The sequence below is a fragment of the Orcinus orca genome, chromosome 7, assembly GCF_937001465.1.
Source record: "Orcinus orca chromosome 7, mOrcOrc1.1, whole genome shotgun sequence".
NCBI lineage: Eukaryota > Metazoa > Chordata > Mammalia > Artiodactyla > Delphinidae > Orcinus > Orcinus orca.
The window spans coordinates 87,839,666-87,863,160 of record NC_064565.1 but is presented as its reverse complement, the minus strand read 5'-3'; the positions used below and the strand labels follow the sequence as shown (position 1 = coordinate 87,863,160).

Here is a 23,495-nt window from a genome sequence, read left to right as displayed (position 1 = left end):
AGGCGGATTCTTAACCACTGCCCCAGCAGGGAAGTCCCTAATTTTTTAAACTTTTTTATGGTTCTGCTTTCTGAGATATTTCTTATATTTTTCAACGTTTTATTAATGTTTTAAAATTTTCAACTATTCTATTTTTTTCCCAATGATTCTTTTTTATTCCTTTCTAAGTGATAGTCTGTTCATGGAAGCAGTAGCTTTACTTATCTCTCTGATAAGATAATATTTTATAAGACAATATTTGAGGGATATTAGAGAGTTATTTTTTGTTTTGTCACTCCCCCCCCCCCCCCCCGCCCCGCAAGCCCCATATTGTCTTTGTTTCTTTTCATATATTTTCTTTTTTGTTGTTGTTGGTTTAGGTCAGAGGTCTCTCTTGACGGAGAGTTTCCTCAGATATCTGGCTATCTTTGGCTCTCTATATTTAAGATTATAACAAAGCTAATTGGAAGCTTAGTATGTGGGAGTGAGCTTATCAGCTGGTGAGTTTCGCCCTAGGGTGAAAAGGCAAAGATCTGTCCTTTTAGAATGTCCAAATTAAGTACTCCTTTTCTCTGGAGCTTTTAATTTTTTTCAGAGAAAAGAATGTTCCAGTCTTCTCTGAGGAGTGGAGAGGTGTGTGTGTAGTGTTTTGCTACTGGTGAGCAAGGAAGGGGAAGAGAGCTTGAAATTCAGTGATTCGGCATGTAAACTTCCACTTAATCATTTTGTTTTCAGGCCAAGCCCTCTGCTGTGTTAGCTTGCCAAAGACCAGAGCTTTCCATGTTTAATTTCTTCAGCTTCCATTTAGTGACATAGATTAAGGGGGCGGGGAGGTGCCTCAGGGTCCAGCCTGCTGTATACAGGCTTCAAAGAATCCTCCTTCCACTTCTAAATGGTGAGTCTTTCAGATAATCTGCAGGGTAATTGACTCATTCCTCATTAGCATTCCTCTGTTAGTTGCTTAGGATACTACTTTCTCTGCCTTCTTCTAAAAATTTATTGAAATCTCTCATATGCTCTAGTCACTATGGTTATTTTCTCTATGCTTATCAGTTAATAGATAACTTTTTTGTTTTGTACCTTTACTGTTATTTCGGTGGGTTTGGGAAGGGAACACAGATAAGTGCATGTAGTCAAGGGCACCCTTGTAATATATTTTGTATTATATATATATATATATGTATATATATATAAATATATTTTGTATTTTTTATATATATATATATTACAATATATTGTAATATATTTTAATACCTGAAAGGGCAAGTTCTTTCAAGTTTTTCTCAGTGTTGAGTTTTAAAATTATGTCAGTCAAATAAAAAAAGTTTAGGGTTTTAAAGTTTTACATCCTATGCATTCTTGTTTATTGAGAGGCTGTATGTAATAATGTGTTATACTTATATACAACTTTATATTTTTAAAAGCAATTTTGGGGCTTCCCTGGTGGCACAGTGGTTGAGAGTCCACCTACTGATTCAGGGGACACGGCTTCGTGCCCGGTTCGGGAAGATCCCACATGCCGCAGAGCGGCTGGTCCCGTGAGCCATGGCCGCTGAGCCTGCGCGTCCGGAGCCTGTGCTCCGCAACGGGAGAGGCCACAACAGTGAGAGGCCCGCGAACCGCAAAGAAAAAAAAAATCACTGGTAAAAGCAATTTTGTATGTGTTATCCCATTTGAGCTTCATTTTATGAGAGGTTCTGCAGTTGGGAACATTGAGCATAGCAGAGGATTGGGAGAGGTGTTGCCCTGAAATTTGCAATAAAGTTGGGAATATAATACTCAAGTTTTATAAGCAGTTAGCTTTAATATCATTAAAAAAATTTTTTTAAATTTATTTTTGGCTGCGTTGGGTCTTTGTTGCTGTGCGGGCTTTCTCTAGTTGCAGCGAGTGGGGGCTACTCTTCGTTGAGGTGTGAGGGCTCTCATTGCGGTGGCTTCTCTTGTGGAGCACGGGCTCTAGGCGCACGGGTTTCAGTAGTTGCAGTACGCGGACTCAGTAGTTGTGGCACACGGGCTTAGTTGCACCGAGGCACATGGGATCTTCCTGGACCAGGGCTCGAACCCATGTCCCTTGCATTGGCAGGCGGATTCTTAACCACTGTGCCACCAGGGAAGTCCTAATATCGTTTTAACAGAAGAACTTAGTGTGATACTTTAAACTATCAAAAACTTTTGAAATATAGTTTTTCAGCCATTCTTTCAAAAAGATAAAATATTTTCTTCTCTAGTTCACTTCCTCTTCTCTAATATATTGTTTATATTTTGAATGGTCTTATTGATTTTCATCAACATTTTTCAAGTCTTCTTTTCTTTTTTTTAAAAACATCTTTATTGGAGTATAATTGCTTTACAATGGTGTGTTAGTTTCTGCTTGATTTATTTATTTAAGTATAGTTGGTTTACAATATTGTGTTAACTTCAGGTTAGTTTCAGCATAGTGATTCAGTATTTTTGTAGCTTATATTCCATTATAGGTTATTACAAGATAATAGGTTTAATTCCTTGTGCTATACGGTAAATCCTTGTTGCTTATCTATTTTCTATATAGTAGTTTGTATCCATGAATCCCATACCCCTAATTTGTCCCTCTCCCCCTTCCCTCTCCCCTTTGGTAACCAGAAGTTTGTTTTCTATGTTTGTAAGTCTATTTCTGTTTTGTATATACTATCATTTGTATTTTTTTTAGATTCTACATATGAATGATATTGTATAGTATTTGTCTTTGTCTGACTTATTTCATTAAGCATAATATTCTCTAGGTCTATCCACGTTGTTGCAAATGGCAGTATTTCATTTTTCTTTATGGCTGAGTAATATTCCATTGTTTATATGTGTGTGTGTGTGTGTGTGTGTATCACATCTTCTTAAGTCAGTCATCTTTTGATGAGCACTTGGGTTGCATCCATGTCTTGGCTATTGTAAATAGTGCTGCTGTGAACATTGGGGTGCATGTAGCTTTTTGAATTAGTGTTTTTGTTTTTTCCTGTTATATACCCAAGAGTGGAATTGCTGGATCATATGGTAGTTCAGTTTTTAACTTTCTAAGGAACCTCCATACTGTTTTCTGTAATGACTGCACTGATTTGCGTTCCCACCGAAAGTGTACGAGGGTTCCCTTTTCTCCACATCCTCTCCAAAATTTACTTGTAGTTTTTTGATGGTAACCATTCTGACTGGTGTGCGGTGACACCTCATTGTGGTTTTGATTTACATTTCTATAATAATTAGCAATGTTGAGCATCTTTTCATGTGCCTGTTACCCATCTGTATGTCTTCTTTGGAAAAATGTCTGTTCAGGTATTCTGCCATTTTTTGATTGGATTGTTTGGTTTTTTTGATATTGAGTTGTATGAGCCATTTGTATATTTTGGATGTTAACCCCTTGTTGGTCGCATCATTTGCAAATATTTTCTCTCATTCCACAGGTTGTGTTTTTGTTTTGTTGATGGTTTCCTTTGCTGTGGAAAAGCTTTTAATTATCTAATAATCTATTTTTTTAATTAAAAAAATTTTTTTAACATCTCTGTTGGAGTATAAGTGCTTTACAATCGTGTGTTAGTTGCTGCTTTATAACAAAGTGAATCAGCTATACGTATACATATATCCCCATTTCTCCTCCCTCTTGCGTCTCCCTCCCACCCTCCCTATCCCACCCCTCTAGGTGGACACAACACACAGAGCTGATCTCCCTGTGCTATGTGGCTGCTTCCCATTAGCTATCAATTTTACATTTGGTAGTCTATATATGTCCATCCCACTCTCCCACTTCATCCCAGCTTTCCCTTCCCCCTCTGCGTGTCCTCAAGTCCATTCTCTACGTCTGCATCTTTATCCTGTCCTGCCCCGAGTTTCTTCAGAACCTTTTTTTTTTTTTTTTTTAGATTACACATATATGTGTTAGCATACAGTATTTGTTTTTCTCTTTCTGACTTACTTCACTCTGTATGACAGACTCTAGGTCCATCCACTTCACTACAAATAACTCAATTTAATAATCTATTTTAAATGTTACTCATATCTTCTTTATGAAATGATATGACTAAAGTGGCATAAGTAAATTAATTATATCTCTATAGTAAATTCATAATATGTCAGTCTAAAAAGTAAATAACAATCCTGAAGCATATCATTTTTTGAAAAAAATAACATCTAATTTGTTTTTTTATGTAACCTCTTCTCTATAGACTAAAATTATGCTGATTAATAAAAGTATAGACTACTTATAAAAAATAAATTTTATTGTGACTAGAAATTCAAATACAGTTTGCAGAATTGACTTTCTGTTTTGTTAATGAACTTTTTCTGTTTTCATTCTTATAAGCAACATTCTTTCTTATGTACCTAACTAGTTCTTGGAAACCTATAGGTTTTTGGAAGCAGGTTACCTGAAAATTAGGAAACTAATATTGTATGTTTCAGTTAACTCACTATAAGACAGAAGATAACTTTAATCATACTTTCCTCACCTTCAAAATGCAAAAGAACACTGCTTCTGGAGTCAAAGTCTTGGATGTGTGCTAAGTATCAATATGTTCTTAATGTATGTGTATCCTTGAGAAAGTTCCCTTAATTTCACAATGCCTCGGTGATCTCCTTAAAAAACCGGAATAATAAAATCTGCCATTTCTAGTTGTCAGGGTTGTCATGAAGATTGAAGGAGATAAAATGTATGAAAATGTTTTAAAAATTGTCAAGAGTTCTACAAGTATAATGATTACTATTTTAGTCAGTAGTAATACCAAGATTATCAGGAACTTTTAAATATCTTAAGCCCCCTCTAAGACTTTACCTTTTACATAATTTTGAATTATTTTTGAAAAACAATTAAGCTCTAGTCATGTTATAAGAATATTAGGTGGACATTGTATCCTCTCTGTGGGCAACTTACTTTCTTAGTATGGGATTTTGGGGTGTATGATTGAATGGCTGTAAGTAATTACCATATTCTTTCTGTTTTAGATAAAGACAGGTCTGCATCTAATTTTCTCATTCAGTGTCTTATTGGTGTTATGATTGCAGTGTCAAGTGTAGCACCCAGAACAAAGCTGGCATTTAATATGTGTATGAAACTGACTTCCTTATTGGGACTCTTTGGAAATTTCAGCTAATTATAATTCTGCCTACTTCTATTGTCTCAGAGTATTTGTAAATTTCAACTGCCCTAGTCCGGTTTTCATCTCTCAGTAACCAAACCCACATTTGGCTAAACAACAGTTAAGCTCACCTATCTGAAAGGATTGGTATTTATAACCTGATGCAATTCTAGTCTAATATTAAAGCTGGTACTTTATAAATATATCCTTTAGGAAAGTTCGAGGGGCGATTCTCAATCTGTGACTTAAAAGTTTGTCTTTCATATCAGTAACCCTAATGATTCCAGTAGGCTTCAGTTTGTCTCCATCTGTGCAAGGGGACATACAAATCACCCTGTAACATAATCTACTCATTGATTTGCCAGAGCCAAAAGCCAAAAATTCAGCCATTCCTGAATTAATGGACAATTGATGAAAGATTAGTCAGGCAGTACCTTTAAAAATTACATATATGGGGCTTCCCTGGTAGCGCAGTGGTTAAGAATCCGCCTGCCAATTCAGGGGACACGGGTTCACGAGCCCTGTTCGGGGAAGATCCCACATGCTGTGGAACAACTAGGCCTGTGCGCCACAACTACTGAGCCTGTGCTCTAGAGCCTGCGTGCTGCAACTACTGAGCCTGTGTGCCACAACTAATGAAGCCCGTGCGCCTAGAGCCTGCGCTCCGCAGCAAGAGAAGCCACCGCAATGAGAAGCCCACACACCACAGCAGAGTAGCCTCCACTCGCTGCAACTAGAGAAAGCCCGCGTGCAGCAACAAAGACCCAACACAGCCAAAAATAAATAAATAAAATAAATTTATTTTTAAAAATTACATATATATATGTGTGTGTGTACATACGTATGTATGTATACATACATATGAACAAAGAGTAAACATTAGCTTAAAGAGACTTATGACCCTTCAGACTATGCTTTGAGAACCATGATCTAGATCAGAGTTCTGTAAACTTTTTCTGTAAAAGACCATGATAGTAATTTTGGCTGTGTAAACCATGCAGTCTGCTGGATCTACTTAATTCCGCTGCTGTAGCAGGAAGGCAGCTAAGGACTAATTTGCCAGAGGACCATAGTGTTCGCCCATCAGCCTAGATCCCTGAAATGCAGTGGAGATGTGATCTTGGTTAGGCACATCATTTACCCACAAAGCACTTTCTTCTGAGGTGAGTTGTTTGAGTTCCTTTTTTTAGGTTGAACCATATGAAATTGCTGATTTTGTAGGTCAGAAATGATCTAATGTTGGCAGTTTCATATTGGTCAATCAAAGACAAAAAGCTATTTTACTTATAAAAACTGTTTAATCAGCACACATAGTCTGTATTGCTATTGCTCTGGTGAATGATTTTATGGCAAATGAGGATAAATGACACTTTAATCTCTTTATAGCAGTCTTGTTGGGTGATGGAGTTCGTATAAACTTTTCACTCTAACTCTATATCGAATAAATTTTCTCTGTGTAATTGTTTTATATTCTCTCAGTTATGATTAAGATTTTTAAATTTCTTTTATTGGTCTCCATTGTATGGAAGTCTCCATCCCTTTTGAACTAGATAACAGAAATAGAAAGTTGAACTAGGTAACCTCTAAGGTTCTTTTCAATTTCTTTCAACTATGGGATTTAAGTATCTATTATATATAGAACATATTTCTCATTAAACTATTATTCTTATTATGGTTAATCCATAGCACAATACTAAGAACCTAGTACAAATTTGATTCACCTTCTTCAAACCTTCAAATTTTACCACCTTTCTGCTTTCTTTCTTGAAGTTCTCCTGTGTTCTCACTGCTTAACTATCTTCATATAGTTAGCTCCCAAATCACCATTTCCAATCTAAAAATTAAAATGAAAAAGCATAAAATAATATGCTTCTTAACTGCCAACAATTTTTGTTCTAAGTGCTCTACATGTATTTTCTCTTTTGATTCTTATAGCAATCTATTTACTTCATTATTCCTATTTTACCGATGAGAAAACTAAGGGTCAGAAAGATTAATGTAACTTGCACAATGTCCCACGGCTAGTAAATAGTGGAGTTGTTGGCTTCAAACCTAGGCAGTATGACTGGAGATCCAAGCTTGAAACAACCTTTGCTACTACGGTTTTAATTGGTTGTTAGATATTTCTGTAAACTCAGATGTCCCTTATCATTTCAAATTCAAAATTTCACACATCAGATGCATAGTGTTCCCACTTAGATAGCTTCTCCTAATTGCCCTTATTTTTCAGGGGCAAAACTTGAATCATTATTAACAAGTTCTATAGATTCTTCCTTCAGATATATTCTTATGCTAATGTCCTTGGTCTAGACTCCTATTAGATTATATCTGGAATATGGAAAGATTTTCTAAACTCTCTGTTTAGTCTTTCTGCTGCTCCAAAACCTTCATTGGCTCCATGTTACCTATTAGGCTGTACAGATAAGAATCCACCTGCCAACACAGAGGACATGGGTTCGATCCCTGGTCCAGGAATATCCCACATGCTGCGGAACAACTAAGCCCGTGCACCACAGCTACTGAGCCTGCGATCTAGAGCCCGCAAGCCACAACTACTGAGCCCACGTGCCACAACTACTGAAGCCCGCACGCCTAGAGCCCGTGATCCGCAACAAGAGAAGCCACCACAATGAGAAGCCCATGCACCACAACAAAGAGTAGCCCTGCTCGCTGCAACTAGAGAAAGCCCACGTGCAGCAATGAAAACCCAAAGCAGCCAATAAATAAATAAATAAATGTTCCTTTAAAAAAAGAAAAAAGAGAAAATTCATGGCTTGGGAGCTAGAGTAATCAGGAATACTACATTAATATTAAACAGCAACCTTGTCTAATGTATTTTCTTAATTACATCAAATGGTGATGTTGTATTTAGTCAAAAGTCTTCACAGATTATTTTTCTCAAGGGGATTTCAGTGCTTCAGTTTGCACATTACCATCAGTTTGTTTTGCTTGTTTCTCTGTGATGTCATAGTAACGAGATGTTATAAGTAAAGTGAGTATAGAACTACCTCTAAAGAGAATATTGATTTGTTTTAATATTTGTATTCCATATCCAAGAGATAGCTACAAATACAAATTTAAATATTATATAATGCAAAAATGAGTAAAGTGTTCCATGTGATGACTGTGTTCAAGTAAAAAAAATATTGTACTCTTTCTAGAAATAAAGGAGATTATGGACTTCCCTGGCGGTCCAGTGATTAAGACTCTGTGCTCCCACTACAGGGGGCAGTTTCGATCCCTGGTTGGGGAACTAAGATCCCACATGCCGTGCAACACGGCCAAAAAAAAAAAAGAAAGAAAGAAAGGAGATTTCTAGTTAAGATGGCATGGTAAGTTCTGCTCCAAATTCATAGTAATCAAAAAAAAAAAAAAACCCAGAAAGTTTATCTTGGCTAGATAATAAGATAAACATGGACTAGAAACAAAATAGACAAGAGAGGTGAGTGGACTGAAACAGACGTCTTGAGCTCTCAGTATAGAAGTAGGTCCTAGCTTCTGGGAGTTCAGGTTCTGCAGGTTGGTAGAAATTAAAAGTGTTTCACATGCAATGCTCCTTCAACACCCTGAATAGATCGGTAGTATTTCAGATACCACTATATCAGGGTCCCTAAAATATCAGTATATGACACTGTGAAAGTAGCAACCCTGAAGGTGAAGTGGAGGCAACTAGATTATAGATCTAGTGATCTATAATCACTAGATAAGGAGGAATAACCAAAGAGAGGAAAAAGGAAAAGTAAAGATTTTATACTCAAAATAAGCTTACAGAATTCAACCAACAAAATCAATATTTGGAAAATGAATTTACTCCAGATAAAAAGTCTAAGAATTCTATATATTTAGGGTGCCAAAGAGAAAAATTATGGAATGATGTCATTAAAAAGGATAAAAAATTAGGAGAATATTAAGAAGAACCAATTGGTAAACTTGGAAATTAAGAAAGAAAGAAACAGGCACTGGATTAAAAAAAAAAAAAAACTCAATAGGTATGATGAACTCTAGACTGAACAGAGTTGAAAAGAGAATTCATAAACTGGAAGATTGTACTGAAGAACTTATCCAAAATATAGGACAGACAAACAGATAAAAAAATGAGCCATTAAGACATACAAAGAATAACACCCAATAGAAGATTCAGATAAAAAGAAGAAATTATGGCTGAAAAGGAATATTTGAAGGGATTACAGCTTAGAATTTTCTAGAACTGAAGGAAGACATGAACCTCCATAAGGAAAATACACTCTACTTAAATACATCTTAGAGAATCTCAGGACATCACAGATAAAAACTCTTTTCTAAAAGATTCAAATAGAAAAAGGAGGGACAGTAGGAGCCCAGACTTCTCGTTGACTGCAATAGACGACCTAAGGTATTAGGGCTTCTATCCTCAGTTAAGGAACACTAAGGAATGTTATATAATGGAAACAACAAAACAGACACATACATAGCAACATACATAGAACTTAAAAACAGAGGACTGGGGACTTCCCTGGTGGCCCAGTGGTTAAGACTCTGAGCTGCCAATGCAGGGGGCCAGGGTTCGATCCCTGGTCAGGAACTAGATCCCACATGCTCCAACGAAGATCCTGCGTGCTGCAACTAAGACCCGGCACAGCCAGGTAAATAAATAAGTAAATAAATAAATACTGAGTGAAAGAAAAACAACAAAAAATCAGAAATGGAATCTACAGCACAGTGTTATTTGTGTAGATTAGCATATGTACATAACACATTTTACAAGAACACATTCAAATAAAAAGGTACACATCAAACACATTGAATGATTGTGATGAGAGATGGATATGAGGAAGGGGTTAAAAAGGAATGAATATACAAATAAATGAACAAACAAAAGAATGAGTCTTGCATGGACCAATAATGATAGCTTTAAAAAGAGGAGAACTGTTGCCAGTCTATACTTTTATATACAATTAAACTATCATTTATGAATGAAGGCAAAATAGAGTGTCATAGATACCAAAACTGAGAGTATTTCTATCCACCGGATTATTTAGGATCGACAGGATTTATTTAGGATAAGACCTAAATAAATGGAGATACATGCTATGTTCATGAAGTGGAAGACTCAATATTATTAAGATGCCAGTCCTTCACAGATTGATCTGCAGATTCAGTGCCATCCCAATCTAAATTCCAGAACTCTACAGCTCAATACTAAAAAAAAAAGACAAACAAACCAATTTAAAAGTGAGCAAAAGACTTACAAACACAACAATGGAGGATATACAAAAGGCCCGTTGGCACATGAAAAAGTGTTCATTATCAGTTGTCAGGAAAATACACATTAAAGCTGTAAGGAAATACCACTACACAACTAGAATGGATAAAACTAAAAAAGTCTGCCAACCTTAAGTGTTATTGAGGTTGTGGAACAATTATAACTCCCATACATTGCTAATGGGAATGTAAAACAGCAATTTTTTATAAAGTGTACACCAATCCTTTGATAGAGAAAAATCCATTTCTAGGTTTTATTGAAGAGAAGTGAAGACATTTGTCCACAAAAGACTTGTATAGGCATATTCATAGCAGATTTATTTACAGTAGTGAAAAATTAAAGCATACTGTTAACACTCATACAATGGACTACTGTTCAGCGATAAAAAAGAACAAACTAGGAAAGGAAAAACTAAGGTGAAAAAAAATCAAAACATTTATTATTTATGGTAGGCTAGGCATTGGCTGGAAAGGGATACAAGAGAACTTTCTGGGGAGTTGGAAATGTTCTATACCATAATACCTATTTGTCAAAAGTATACAGCTAAAAATTGTACATTTCATTGTATGTAAATATTATCAAAAATAACCATATAAAATGTTGATGATGATAATGATTATGGAGTAAGGTGGTAGGGAATAGGTGAAGGTATAAATGACACAGAAATGACAGAATATTGGGATGATTGAGCTATCATTTTATTGTTGTCTGCATATGTTAAACTATATATAACTTTTGAAGAAATTAAGAAAGAAAAATGTCCTATGTTTACCCAGACATTTACCAGTTCCAGTCATCTTCATTCTTTCCTATAGATAAATTACTGTTGTAATTTCCCTTCAGCCTGTAGAGTTTGTTAGCATTTCTAATAGTCCCCTGGCCATGAATTTTCTCAGTTCTTTATCTGAAAATGGCTTTATTTTGATTTCAGTTTTAAAGGACAGTTTCAGTAGAGAATTATGAGTTGATAGTTTTTCTTTCTTTCATTCAACACCTTAAATATGTCCTTCCATTGTAATCCAGCTTTTGTTGTTTTTGTTGAGAGCTTCCATCTTATTTATATTTTTGTTCCCGTTTGTGTAATATACCATTTTTCTCTGCTTTCAAGATAGATTTTCTCTTTATCTTTGAATTGAAGCAGTTGGTCTATGATGTGCCTATTTGTGGTTTTCCTTGTGTTTATCAGTCTATAAGTTAATGTCATTTACAAAATTTAGGATTTTTTTTTTTTTTTTTTTTTTTTGTTGTTGTTTTGTTTTTGCGTTATGCGGACCTCTCACTGTTGTGGCCTCTCCCATTGCGGAGCACAGGCTCCGGACGCGCAGGCTCTGGACGTGCAGGCTCAGCGGCCCAGCTGCTCCACATGTGGGATCCTCCTGGACCGGGGCACGAACCCGTGTCCCCTGCATCGGCAGGCGGACTCTCAACCACTGCGCCACCAGGGAAGCCCTAGGATGTTTTATTCAGATATTTTTCATTCCCCTTCTATTCCTCCTCTCCTTCAGGGTCTTTTTATTTTTCTTCTCTCTTCTTCAGATTAGGTAATTTTTATTGATTCATCTTCAGCTTCACTTATTATATCTCCCATCTTCTGTTTATTCTTAAGAGTATCCAGTCAGTTTTTAATTGCATTTATTGAACTTTGCAACTTGAAATTTTCACTTGTTTTCTTTTGATATTTTCTGTCTATTCATTTATTGTGCACATATCCTACTTTAAGTCTTTTACATGTTTATAATAGCTGGTCTAAAGTGCTTGTCTGATAATTGTAATATCTGAGAAATCTTTGGAATCTATTTTACTGACTTTTTTTCATGGAGTATGGGTCACATTTTCCTATTTCTTTGCATGTCTAGTGTTTTTTAGTTGGATACTTGACTTTTGTTTTTGTTTTTGTGGTTTTTTTTTTTTTGCGGTACGCGGGCCTCTCACTCTTGTGGCCTCTCCCGTTGTGGAGCACAGGCTCCGGACGCGCAGGATCCGGACGCGCAGGCTCAGCGGCCATGGCTCACGGGCCCAGCCGCTCCGCGGCATGTGGGATTTTCCCGGACCGGGGCACGAACCCATGTCCCCTGCGTCGGCAGGCTGACTTTCAACCACTGCGCCACCAGGGAAGCCCGATACTTGCCTTTTTAAATGATGGATTTTAGAGACTCTGAATTCTGTTTTGCTTCTCTGAAAAATAATTTTTATTCTAGAAGGCAGTTAACTTGACTGAATTCAAATTCCAGACTCTTGTCTCCACTGTAGTGGTAGCAGTTGAAACCTTTACTTCAGTTTCTACCTGCTGATTTTCTGCGAGGACCCCTAGGGTCCCCTCCTTCACTTCATGATTAGTTTAGTGAACAGCACAGGTCTTGGGAGCTCTTTGTGTACAGAGATCGTCTCCTCTTTGGCTCCCTCCCTTCCATGATATTCTTCCTAAATTTCTGGTAGTTCTCCAGCCTTGAGCTCTGTCATCTGATGATGTCAAGCCAGTAAGACTTGGCTTTCTACTCAACCTACCCCCAGTGGCAAGCAGATTTAGCAGTGCCCTCCGCCAAAAATTGCAAATGTACAAATCTCACCTTTTGCAGTTTTACCCACCCAGTCACTGTCCTCCCCTTGCCAGGGAATGTGTGCTCTCTGCAGGCAGGATAGATTTCAGAGAGGAAGGGGAGGACTAAGTTTATTGCTCTCAAATCCAATCAGATAAATTACTCTTCCTTGTGTATGAAGGAGCTAGTGAGGGAGTGGAGAGAGGCCAGGAGTATACTGTTCAAGCTACATCAGCAAGTGAGTTGAGGTGGGGAAGAGATGTTCTCTTCTGATACTCCTAAGAAGTTTGTTCTCTTAACTGATTGGGCCTAAGCCTACGTCAGCTTAGTAGAAGAGATCAGCAGTTTGTCATACAGTTGGACTGACCCTCATGCTGATAACAATCTGGAGGGGAAAACTAATTGAAAACCATCAAAAGCAAGCAAAAGCAGACAGGAATTGGAGGGGAAAGATAAACTGCAAGTTTTCCCGCAAGACTTTCTGTCAGATGGTATAATGCTTACATCAAATCCATTACCCCCCTGTACTATTTTCTATGCCAAATTATGTCCAACCCAGTTACCAGCATAGCACATGAGAGGTGCTACAGTTAAATGATAATTAATCTATACTGTCCAGGAATCCAGGAGGATATCCAAAGGAGAATATCCAGCAAATATCTGGAAGAGTGGCCACCTGTGGACTTTACATTTTGTCTTTGTTCTATATAATGCTTTTTTTTTTTTTTTTTGCGGTATGCAGGCCTCTCACTGTTGTGGCCTCTCCCGTTGCGGAGCACAGGCTCTGGACACGCAGGCTCAGCGGCCATGGCCCACGGGCCCAGCCGCTCCACGGCATGTGGGATCTTCCCGGACCGGGGCACGAACCCGTGTCCCCTGCATCAGCAGGCGGACTCTCAACCACTGCGCCACCAGGGAAGCCCTATAATGCTTTTTATTTAAACCTACTTTGTCTGATATTAATGTGGCTACCCCTGCTTTCATTTTCTTTCTACTATATTTACCTGGTATATCTTCTTTTATATAAATTTATTTTATTTATTTATTTTTGGCTGCACTGGGTCTTTGTTGCTGCATGTGGGCTTTCTCTAGTTGCAGCGAGCTGGGGCTACTCTTCATTGCAGTGCGCAGGCTTCTTATTGCGGTGGCCTCTCCTGTTGCAGAGCATGGGTTCTAGGTGCACGGGCTTCAGTAGTTGTGGCTTGTGGGTTCTAGAGCACAGGCTCAGTAGTTGTGGCGCACGGGCTTAGTTGCTCCATGGCATGTGGTATCTTCCTGGACCAGGGATCGAACCCGTGTCCCCTGCATTGACAGGCGTATTCTTTTTTTTTTTCTTTTTGACCGGCGTATTCTTAATCACTGAGCCACCAGGGAAGTCCCTACCTGGCATATCTTAACCCATAATTCTTTATCGTTTTGTTTTAAGCGGATCCCAAATAGCATATAATTGTATATACTGTTTTATTTTTTATGATTTGAGATTCTTTGTATTTAAGAGGAAGTTTTCATTTATTATAGTAAATAATATAATTGTTCTTATTCTGTCATCTTAGTTTACACAATTTGTTATGTTGCCTTACTCCTGTTTTTCCAGTCTTCTTTTGCTTTTGCTGGTTTTTCTCGTTCTTTTGTTTTGCTCCTAATAACTTAGAAATTAGACATCCTATTTTTATTTGATTAGTAATTTCAAAATAAAAAGAAAGTGAACTTCTATTTCTTTACCAACATTAAGAATACATTAGTTATCTATTGATTCCCCTGGAAATGAGTCACATATTTTAGTACCTCCCTTTGTTCTTACCTCCCACCATTTATTGGAATAGTCTGGGCTTTTAAAACTATTATTATTATTTCTTTTTTTTACATTTCATTAATGAACACTTTTCACATTTGCATTTCCTTAATGTAGCCATGTTAACCATGTTAAGAACAATTACTTAGACATTAATTTCTAAGTTTACAAAAGGTTACAATTTTCATCTCTATTTCTTTTATAACATATCTCCCTTATACTTAAGATCTTTATTTTTGTTAATTTATTGGATACTAAAGTATTTCTTTAAGTGATTTTTAAAGAAGAGTATATATCTGAATCTTTGCATATCTGAGGGTATATATTAAATGTGTATTCTTCTGACATAGCAGTTAATCCGTAGGAAATTTTCCTAAGGAAATGATAGCAGGATGCAAAGATGTGTGTACAGGTTCATTTTTCAGTATTATTACAAAAGCAAAAATCAGAAACTAATAAGTGTCTACAAATAGAGATTGGTCGAACAAAATAAAATTATTTCCAGCCATTACTGCAAAATCATAACAGTTTTATCACTTTGTCACCTAATTAATGTATCATTAATCTTTTTGCCTGTTACTTGTGCAAGTTATAATTAAAACATAAATTTAGACCATACAAAGTAAACATTAGCATGTTTAGCTGTCAACATTAATATTCTATTTAGTATCTTTTTCAGTTTTTCAATTAGATTAAATATTGGCTAAATAGATATTTATTATTGAAAATATTTTTTAAGAAATTTAATTTTAGTTATTTCTTGTAGTCACTCCATGGATTTTTTTGGGCAACCCAGACCAGAAGATAACCAGTCAGTAGTCAGCAGAATGCAAAAGAAATACTGGAAAACCAAACAGGTCTTCATCAAAGCAACCGGGAAAAAAGAGGATGAGCACGTAGTGGCATCTGATGCTGAACTGGATGCTAAACTTGAGGTAAATTTTAGGATTCTGTGTACTGCATATAACAAGTCTAGGACGACTAAGAGGACTATGACAAGCTTTCATACTGAAGAACTTATCGGGATAAATGCAAAACTTGATAATAGAATAATTGTATCCATTTATCAATCAGATCTTCTGGATAGATCATAATTCTCACAGATTGAGGATTGGCAGAACTGGTGTTCATAAATTAGATAAATCATGAACTAAGTAATTTCTCTGGCACAAGTATTGTAATTTTTATGCCCTGTTAATGAATTAATTATATTTCTAATTGGGACCATATACTCATTATGTATCATGTCATAATATTTTGTACTATTTTATCTGAAGTCTATAACTCACTGCAATACATTAACTGAAATCAAATGGTGAGTGAGGATTTTACAAGTTGGAGTTTTTGTTTCTATTATTAAGGGGTGGAGTTAATTGAAGTATGTCATATGCATTTTTGGTTCTGTTTTTCATTTTAAATAAAAGGACTAATTACCAGGAAACAAGTTTAAATGCTTTTAAGTAATTAAGCTAATTAGAAGGAAGTTCTCATGTACGTTAATGAAAAAAATCTAGATTTTTAAATGCAGATTTGCTAATTCCATGTACATATACTAATGTAACTTTTACAAACATTTCCAGGCACGAGTTCTGTTATGCTTGGAATGTAGTAATCTGTTGGGATTCTTAAATATTCTTAAATATTTTTAAATAGAGGTCTAATTAAATACGTCTTAATCTACTAAGTAATTTTATTCTGCAGAAAATAAACTTGCGTAATTGCCCTAACAAATATGGAAATAGAAATTACTTCTATTTAACAAACTTTTTGTGTTGAAAAGTAGAATTTGTGTTGAAAAGTATTCTTCTTAGGATTCAGTGACAAATATGGAAAAAAAATGAAGGGACTTTATTTTAAGTAATATGTTTTAGCACCAGGGGAACTCTTCACTGTTGCTACATATATTCCCACAGATGTATATTTTTTTGTATTGTTTCACATCATTAGGTAATGTGTGGGTGACATTTTATATTCAGTGTAATTCTTGTCCATTAGACAAATATTTGGAATCAATCAAGAACTTTCTCCCACAATTGTACTAATTTTTTTAAGAATGAGAAATAGTTTCATTTTAAGTATACATACAAGTATGCATACTTAAATTATCATGTTGTACACTTTAAATATATTACAGTTTTGTTTGTCAAATTATATCTCACTAAAACTGAAAAAGATATTTTTATTATAACAGTGAAAAGCAATAGTATGTAAATCTTCCAAGGACCCAAGGGAAAAAAAATCATAATCACTTCATCATAACAGAACTATCATTTTTGTATTCTTTTCTAATCCCCTTCCATATGGATTTAAAACGGCTTTTTAGATTGCCAAATCCATATACCAAGTGTAATTCAAACATACTTAAACTTACGTGGAAAATTGATGGTTGCTCCTCCACTCAGATTTTAGTGTCTATTATCAGTCTTCCTTCGATCTGATCAAACATCAAAATAACAACAAAACTACATCAGAGATAGATCATTCAGGCTTAATGGTGATATTGGAAGTTCATTTGATAATCTCAAAGGATTAGGGCCTAATATTGTACCACAGTGCCAAGGTCTTTTTGAACTAAAGTCTCATAGCAACTCTTCAGCGAAGGACTTTGTGAGTCTTCTTTAGGCTGCACCCTAAAACCCATGCTGGCTTCTTTCTCTGGGAAAACCTAAATGTATAGATATGTGTGAAGAGTTACCTCACGTGTATGTGTCCTGATCTCAAATTTTCACTTGCTTTGAAATGGGAGCCTACTGGATATTTTATTTTTTTGTTAGCTATTAGCAGCAGTGATAATGAAGGGATTAATATTCATGGAAAATTCTAAACAAAAATAATCCAAAAGTAATTTATTTTTGATGTTGTAACACATTATTTAATTTTTATGGTAAACTCACTGACCTGTTTTGCTTAGACCAGTATTGGAGAAAAGTCAGACTCCGAGTTAGTTAGTGTTTTCTAAGGCTATCTATACTCTTTTCATCAGTGGTAAGCAATGTTTGATGTAGTTTATATTAGATTTACATTTTTGCTATTTAGACAGTTTGGAGCTGAGGGGAGGACAAATTCCACAGTTATAAATTTTTATTAGTTCCCATGTATTTATCACCATTTCTTCCAACCCTCATGGGGGAAATCTAAATGTGCTTTTTCTACACCTGAAATAAAATCAAAACTGAAGTATATCACAGTCAAGGAAAATAGACATAATACTTATAAGAAAATGTTTTGCTTTTGAAGTGCTTTTTAAATATTTTATATTTGTTTATGGTTCTTTACATTGTCCTAATAAAATTTATATTTCAAAGGTTTTTCACTCCATTCAAGAGACATGCACTGAACTTCTGAAGATAGTTGAGAAATATCAGCTAAAACTCAATGGTATGAAATCATAGATATCTATCTGACAATTCCCATTTAAAATAAATATTCATTTGCATTTTTTTAAATGAAAGGTTTAATGTAAAAATAGTAGTTTATTAAATTATTTTGTGGACAGTTTCTAATGACAAAAATGAGTATTTACAGTGACCTGTTCTCAAATCCCCCAGTGTCCTCAGTTCATCAGATCCTCCGACAGACTCATTTTGCTGAGTTTAGTTTTCCTTCCCAGAGTCTTAAGTGGATTTGCTTCCATCATTTAAAAGCTCTCTTTCTCAACCCCTACTTGCTCTAGCAGTTGCCATCCCATTCCTCTGCTCCTTTCACAGGGAATTTCGACATAATTATCTGTAGGCACAGAATCCATTCCTTTCCTTCCACTTCTCATTCTTTAACCTTATTCCTTGACTCCAATTCCCTTTCTTCCCACATATTCAACATCTATAAACCTTTTAGGTTTTCACTCCCACCAGTCAGGTTTTCACTCCCACCACTGCACCAGATTGCTCTTGTCATAGTCATGAAGCAATAAATCCAGGGACCAATTCTCGGTCCGTGTCACATTATTTAACACAGTTGATTATCCGCCCCCTCCTTGAGACACTCTCTGTGCTTGGCTTCCAGTTACCACATGTCCCTGGATTTCTTTTTCTTTTTTTTTTTTTGCGGTACATGGGCCTCTCACTGTTGTGGCCTCTCCCATTGCGGAGCACAGGCTCCGGATGCGCAGGCTCAGCGGCCATGGCTCACGGGCCCAGCCGCTCCGCAGCACGTGGGATCCTCCCAGACCGGGGCACGAACCCGTGTCCCCTGCATTGGCAGATGGACTCTCAACCACTGTGCCACCAGGGAAGCCCCCTGGATTTCTTTTTAATGGTCATTCCTTCTCAGTATCGTGCCACTGCTGGAATCTCCTCTCTTCTATTTTTTTTTTAAATAAATTATTTTATTTTATTTATTGCTGTGTTGGGTCTTCGTTGCTGTGCCCGGGCTTTCTCTAGTTGCAGCAAGCGGGGTCTACTCTTCATTGCGGTGCGCAGACTTCTCATTGCGGTGGCTTCTCTTGTTGCAGAGCACGGGCTCTAGGCGCGTGGGCTTCAGTAGTTGTGGCACACGGGCTCAGTAGTTGTGGTGCACGGGCTTAGTTGCTCCGCGGCATGTGGGATCTTCCCAGACCAGGGCTCAAACCCGTGTCCCCTGCGTTGGCAGGTGGATTCTTAACCACTGCACCACCAGGGAAGCCCTCTCCTCTCTTGACCTCTTCTGATTGGAACTCAATCTTTGGATCTCTTCTCCTGCCTTAATTACAGTTCCCTACTGGACATGGCCACCTCTCTGATTCTGTTACTTCTCTAATCTCATCTCCTCTTGAGCCATGTTAATCTCCTTCACAGTAGGCATATCTGCATAGTCGGCTCCTGATCTTCTTTAGGTATGTGGTCAAGTGTCATCTTTTTAGTGAGTCCTTCCCTGACCCCCATATCTAAAATGAAATACCCCTCTTTCTCATAAGTCTGTCTACTTAACAATAGAACTTAACAGTATTCAACATTCTGTATATTTTATCTGTTGTTTTTCTTACCACCACTAGAATATGCCCTCCTTAAGGACAGGAATTTGTCTGTTTATTTCTGGTCTCCTAACCTAGAAACAATGTCTAGCATACAGTGCATACTTAATATATATTTGCTCAATGAATGGTTTTCTTGTGTAGCTGTGTAAATTGGTCTCAAAATTTTACAATCAAAGTTCATGTGTTGTCCCATTAAAGCAAGAAATCCGTTATAGCATGGTAATTTTTTGAGTGCCTGCCATGTGTAAAACTATGTCCTTTTCCCAAGGCAGTAGTTTGAGAAACAACTTTTTGTAACAAAATAAGAGACAAGAATAGTGTGTAATTGAATTCAGGATAGTGATACAGACATACCTCTGAATTCTCTTGGAGTGAAAAATAACTGTGTATTAGAGTGATTGGTAAAGGCAACTCCATAGATGGGAATTGAGGTAAAATGTAAAAGGTTTATAGATGTTGAATATGTGGGAAGAAAGGGAATTGGAGTCAAGGAATAAGGTTAAAGAATGAGAACAGTCTGCATGATGGAAGAGTTTGTAATTGGGACTAGTAGGGTGATACAAGAGCAAAGGAAGATTCGAGTCAGATTGCTAAGGACCTTAAATATTTTACCAAGCAGTAAAAAGCCATTGCAATCATTGGAGCAAGGGAGTCCTGTGACAGAAATGTAAAGAAACATTTGCAAGTTTGTGCATACTGCATTTTGTCCTGGGATCACCAGATCTTTTAGCATGCTGGTGGAGCATTTCAGGGTAAGGAAGGGATATACATATATATATTTCATCATGTACTTTCTCTTCAAGGTTGTGTTTGACTGTGTGATTTCTTGAAGACTGTTTTATTAATAGATCTTCTGTTGAGACTAACATTGGACAATTGCAGTAGATTCCTCCATCACTATAAAGCTTTATGAGAATAACTTGGCTGGGGAAGAACACATAGGAGTAGGGTCTCTGTAGTTTTTGGCAGCAGGTCCCAACACAGAATTAGCACAGATTCAGCTTCATCTCCTCCCCTTTCTGCATTGATAAGGATGAGGCTCAATGATGGTTCTTGTTCAATTGATATTTGTTAATGAGATAGTCCAAGTTCTCAGAGAGCTTTCTGGATCATCTACAAGTTAATATTTTTTTTCTAGTAGTTTTCATTGAGGTATATTTTATGAAGTTCTGATTCAAAGGAAATATGTAATCTGTACATCTTTGAAGTAATGAGAATATTAAATTAAGCAGATTCCTCAAATCCAATCCACTCTTAATCAGGTTAATTGTTCATAAAACAGCACTTGGTTTTATTAAAGATGATACTACAGAATGTGTAGACACCCTCTCCCAAACACCATCGTGCTCTCCTAGGGCCTCCCTTGTAGGTACTACAGGGAGGACCAGGCGGGGGGGCAGCTAGCAAGTGAGAAGGCCTGAGTTCCCCTGCTGCCTCAGAGGTATTAAAAGGGACTTCCCTTTCAGTTTTTAACTTCAGTTTTTCCATCAGTAAACTAGGGTGAAATTAAGCATGACATTTGTCCTGTTTTTCACTTTTTTTTATAGAATTCTTTTTGAAATTAATTTATTAATTAATTGATTTTTGGCTGCATTGGGTGTTTGTTGCTGCACACGGGCTTTCTCTAGTTGCGGCAAGTGGGAGCTACTCTTCGTTGGCAGTGCACGGACTTCTCATTGCAGTGGCTTCTCTTGTTGTGGAGCACGGGCTCTAGGAACGCAGACTTCAGTAGTTGTGGCATGCAGGCTTCAGTAGTTGTGGCACACAGGCTCAGTAGTTGTGGCTCGCAGGCTCTAGAATGCAGGCTCAGTAGTTGTGGCGCACGGGCTTAGTTGCTCTGCGGCATGTGGGATCTTCCTGGACCAGGGCTCGAACCCATGTCCCCTGCATTGGCAGGTGGATTCTTAACCACTGTGCCACCAGAGAAGTCCTTGTTTTTCACTTTAAGCTCACAATTTGAACACTTTATGGGCTTCCTCACCTGTTTGTCTTATTGTGATTAAAGGGTCATCTTCCACTAGATCAGCGCTTCTAAAACTGTGGTGAAGGGCCATTTTCTGTCTTGTGTTTTACTTTCAATCTGTTGTAAACTGACACTTTTGAAAATACAATAAAAATGAATTTTCAGAAAAATGGAATTAAAGAAGACATGCAAAATATAGGCACACTTTTTTATTATTAGACTCAGATATAAAACAGTCAAATTGGTAAAAGTTTCTAAATAGTTTCTTAGTTTTGATATCTGTCACAAGCTGGTAGCAAATGGTTCTGGACCGACATTGGTCTACGGACCACACTTTGAGTAGTATTGTACTACATGACAACTTTAAGGGTTTTAGGAACCAAATCGTGGACAGTTGTGGGTCTGAGATACTGAGCATAGGAAAATGAAGCCAGGATGGGAGACAAGAATAAGTTAAGTTTAAATAGAAAGCCAGGGGCTTCCCTGGTGGCGCAGTGGTTAAGAATCTGACTGCCAATGCAGAGGACACGGGTTTGAGCCCTGGTCCAGGAAGATCCCACATGCCGCAGAGCAGCTAAGCCCGTGCACCACAACTACTGAGCCTGCGCTCTAGAGCCCGCAAGCCACAACTACTGAAGCCTGTGTGCCTAGAGCCTGTGCTCCGCAACAAGAGAAGCCACTGCAATGAGAAGCACGCGCACTGCAATGAAGAGTAGCCCCTGCTTGACGCAACTAGAGAAAGCCTACGCACAGCGACGAAGACCCAGTGCAGCCAAAAATAAATAAAATAAAAAAATAAATAGAAACCCCCAAATACTTTGTAAGGGGCAATGATCCTAAAGTGCACGTTTGAAAATGCGTCATCTGTGGCTTTGTTTTATTATTTTGGAATTTTTTTTTTCACTAAAGATCGGTCTTTCCCGAAGTGAGGTCCATGGAGTCAGTGCATCAAAATCATCTGGAGTGCTTGTTTAAACAAAAAAAAAACAGATCCTCAGACCTGTAAAATCAGAATCTCTGGAGATGAAGCCCAGGAATTTGCATTTTAAAAATAAGTGTCTCTCCTTCCACCCCCAAGTAATTCTTATGTATAGAGAGTTATTGCTGTGAGAATTTTATTCGTGTGTGTGTGTGTGTGTGTGTGTGTGTGTGTTTTAAACCAATGATGAAATGAAACAATGAACTATACTGTCATTTTTTCCCTAGTTATATCGGAGGAAGAAAACGAACTAGGGCTCTTTTTAAAGTTCCAAGCAGAACGGGATACAACTCAGGCTGGCAAAATGATGGATGCCACTGGCAAGGCACTCTGTTCTTCAGCCAAGCAAAGGTTTATCATGGTTTTGCATCATCCTTAAATTTGTAGTCAGTATGACAGTTTTGATGTGTGTAGTTAAATTTGCATATTTGTAAAGGTTTCTCTTCATTCCATTAGAGGATTAAAAGAGAAGTATATTGCAGTATATAGTTGTTTTGATGCCTAAGTCTTATTTATTTTGAATTTAAAATAATTATTTAAAAATTGACATTCACAGGTTGCTTAATTCCTAGAAATAGACTTTAGGCCTGTACTTAAATTTCTTAAGTGGTTTAATGTAACAGAGGCACAGAATGGCTAAAATTTAAACATGTATATATATTTTTTTCACTTTTTGGATATTATACTATCTATGAGTACATTGGAACTTTTCCTCTTTTTAGGCAGAGGAAATTTTGTCTTCTTAATTATATACTTTGCATTCATTATTTTACAACTTTTTAACATAAAGATACCTGCTGCAAAGAATCTCCTACAATTACTAAATAAAGCCAAAATCTTTGCATTTTCTAGAGAAAAATAAAAATAGACTTTATCGGACCTGTAATGACAATGTATAACTTAAGTGGCTTTATTCTGAAACACCATATTAGTGCAAAAGTCCACCTTTAAGGAGGTGA

General features: G+C 37.0%; 1 protein-coding gene across 1 annotated transcript in view; it reads left to right on the top strand.

The window, feature by feature from the left end:
- The window catches only part of ICA1L (islet cell autoantigen 1 like), a 69,077-nt gene that overhangs the window by 12,615 nt on the left and 32,967 nt on the right, over positions 1–23,495 (top strand). The window contains exons 2-4 of the mRNA XM_004262838.4: positions 15,410–15,578; positions 17,949–18,021; positions 22,764–22,887. Coding sequence (XP_004262886.1) covers positions 15,417–15,578; positions 17,949–18,021; positions 22,764–22,887 — 359 coding nt within the window. The 5' untranslated portion in view covers positions 15,410–15,416. The remainder of the gene's footprint in view (positions 1–15,409; positions 15,579–17,948; positions 18,022–22,763; positions 22,888–23,495) is intronic.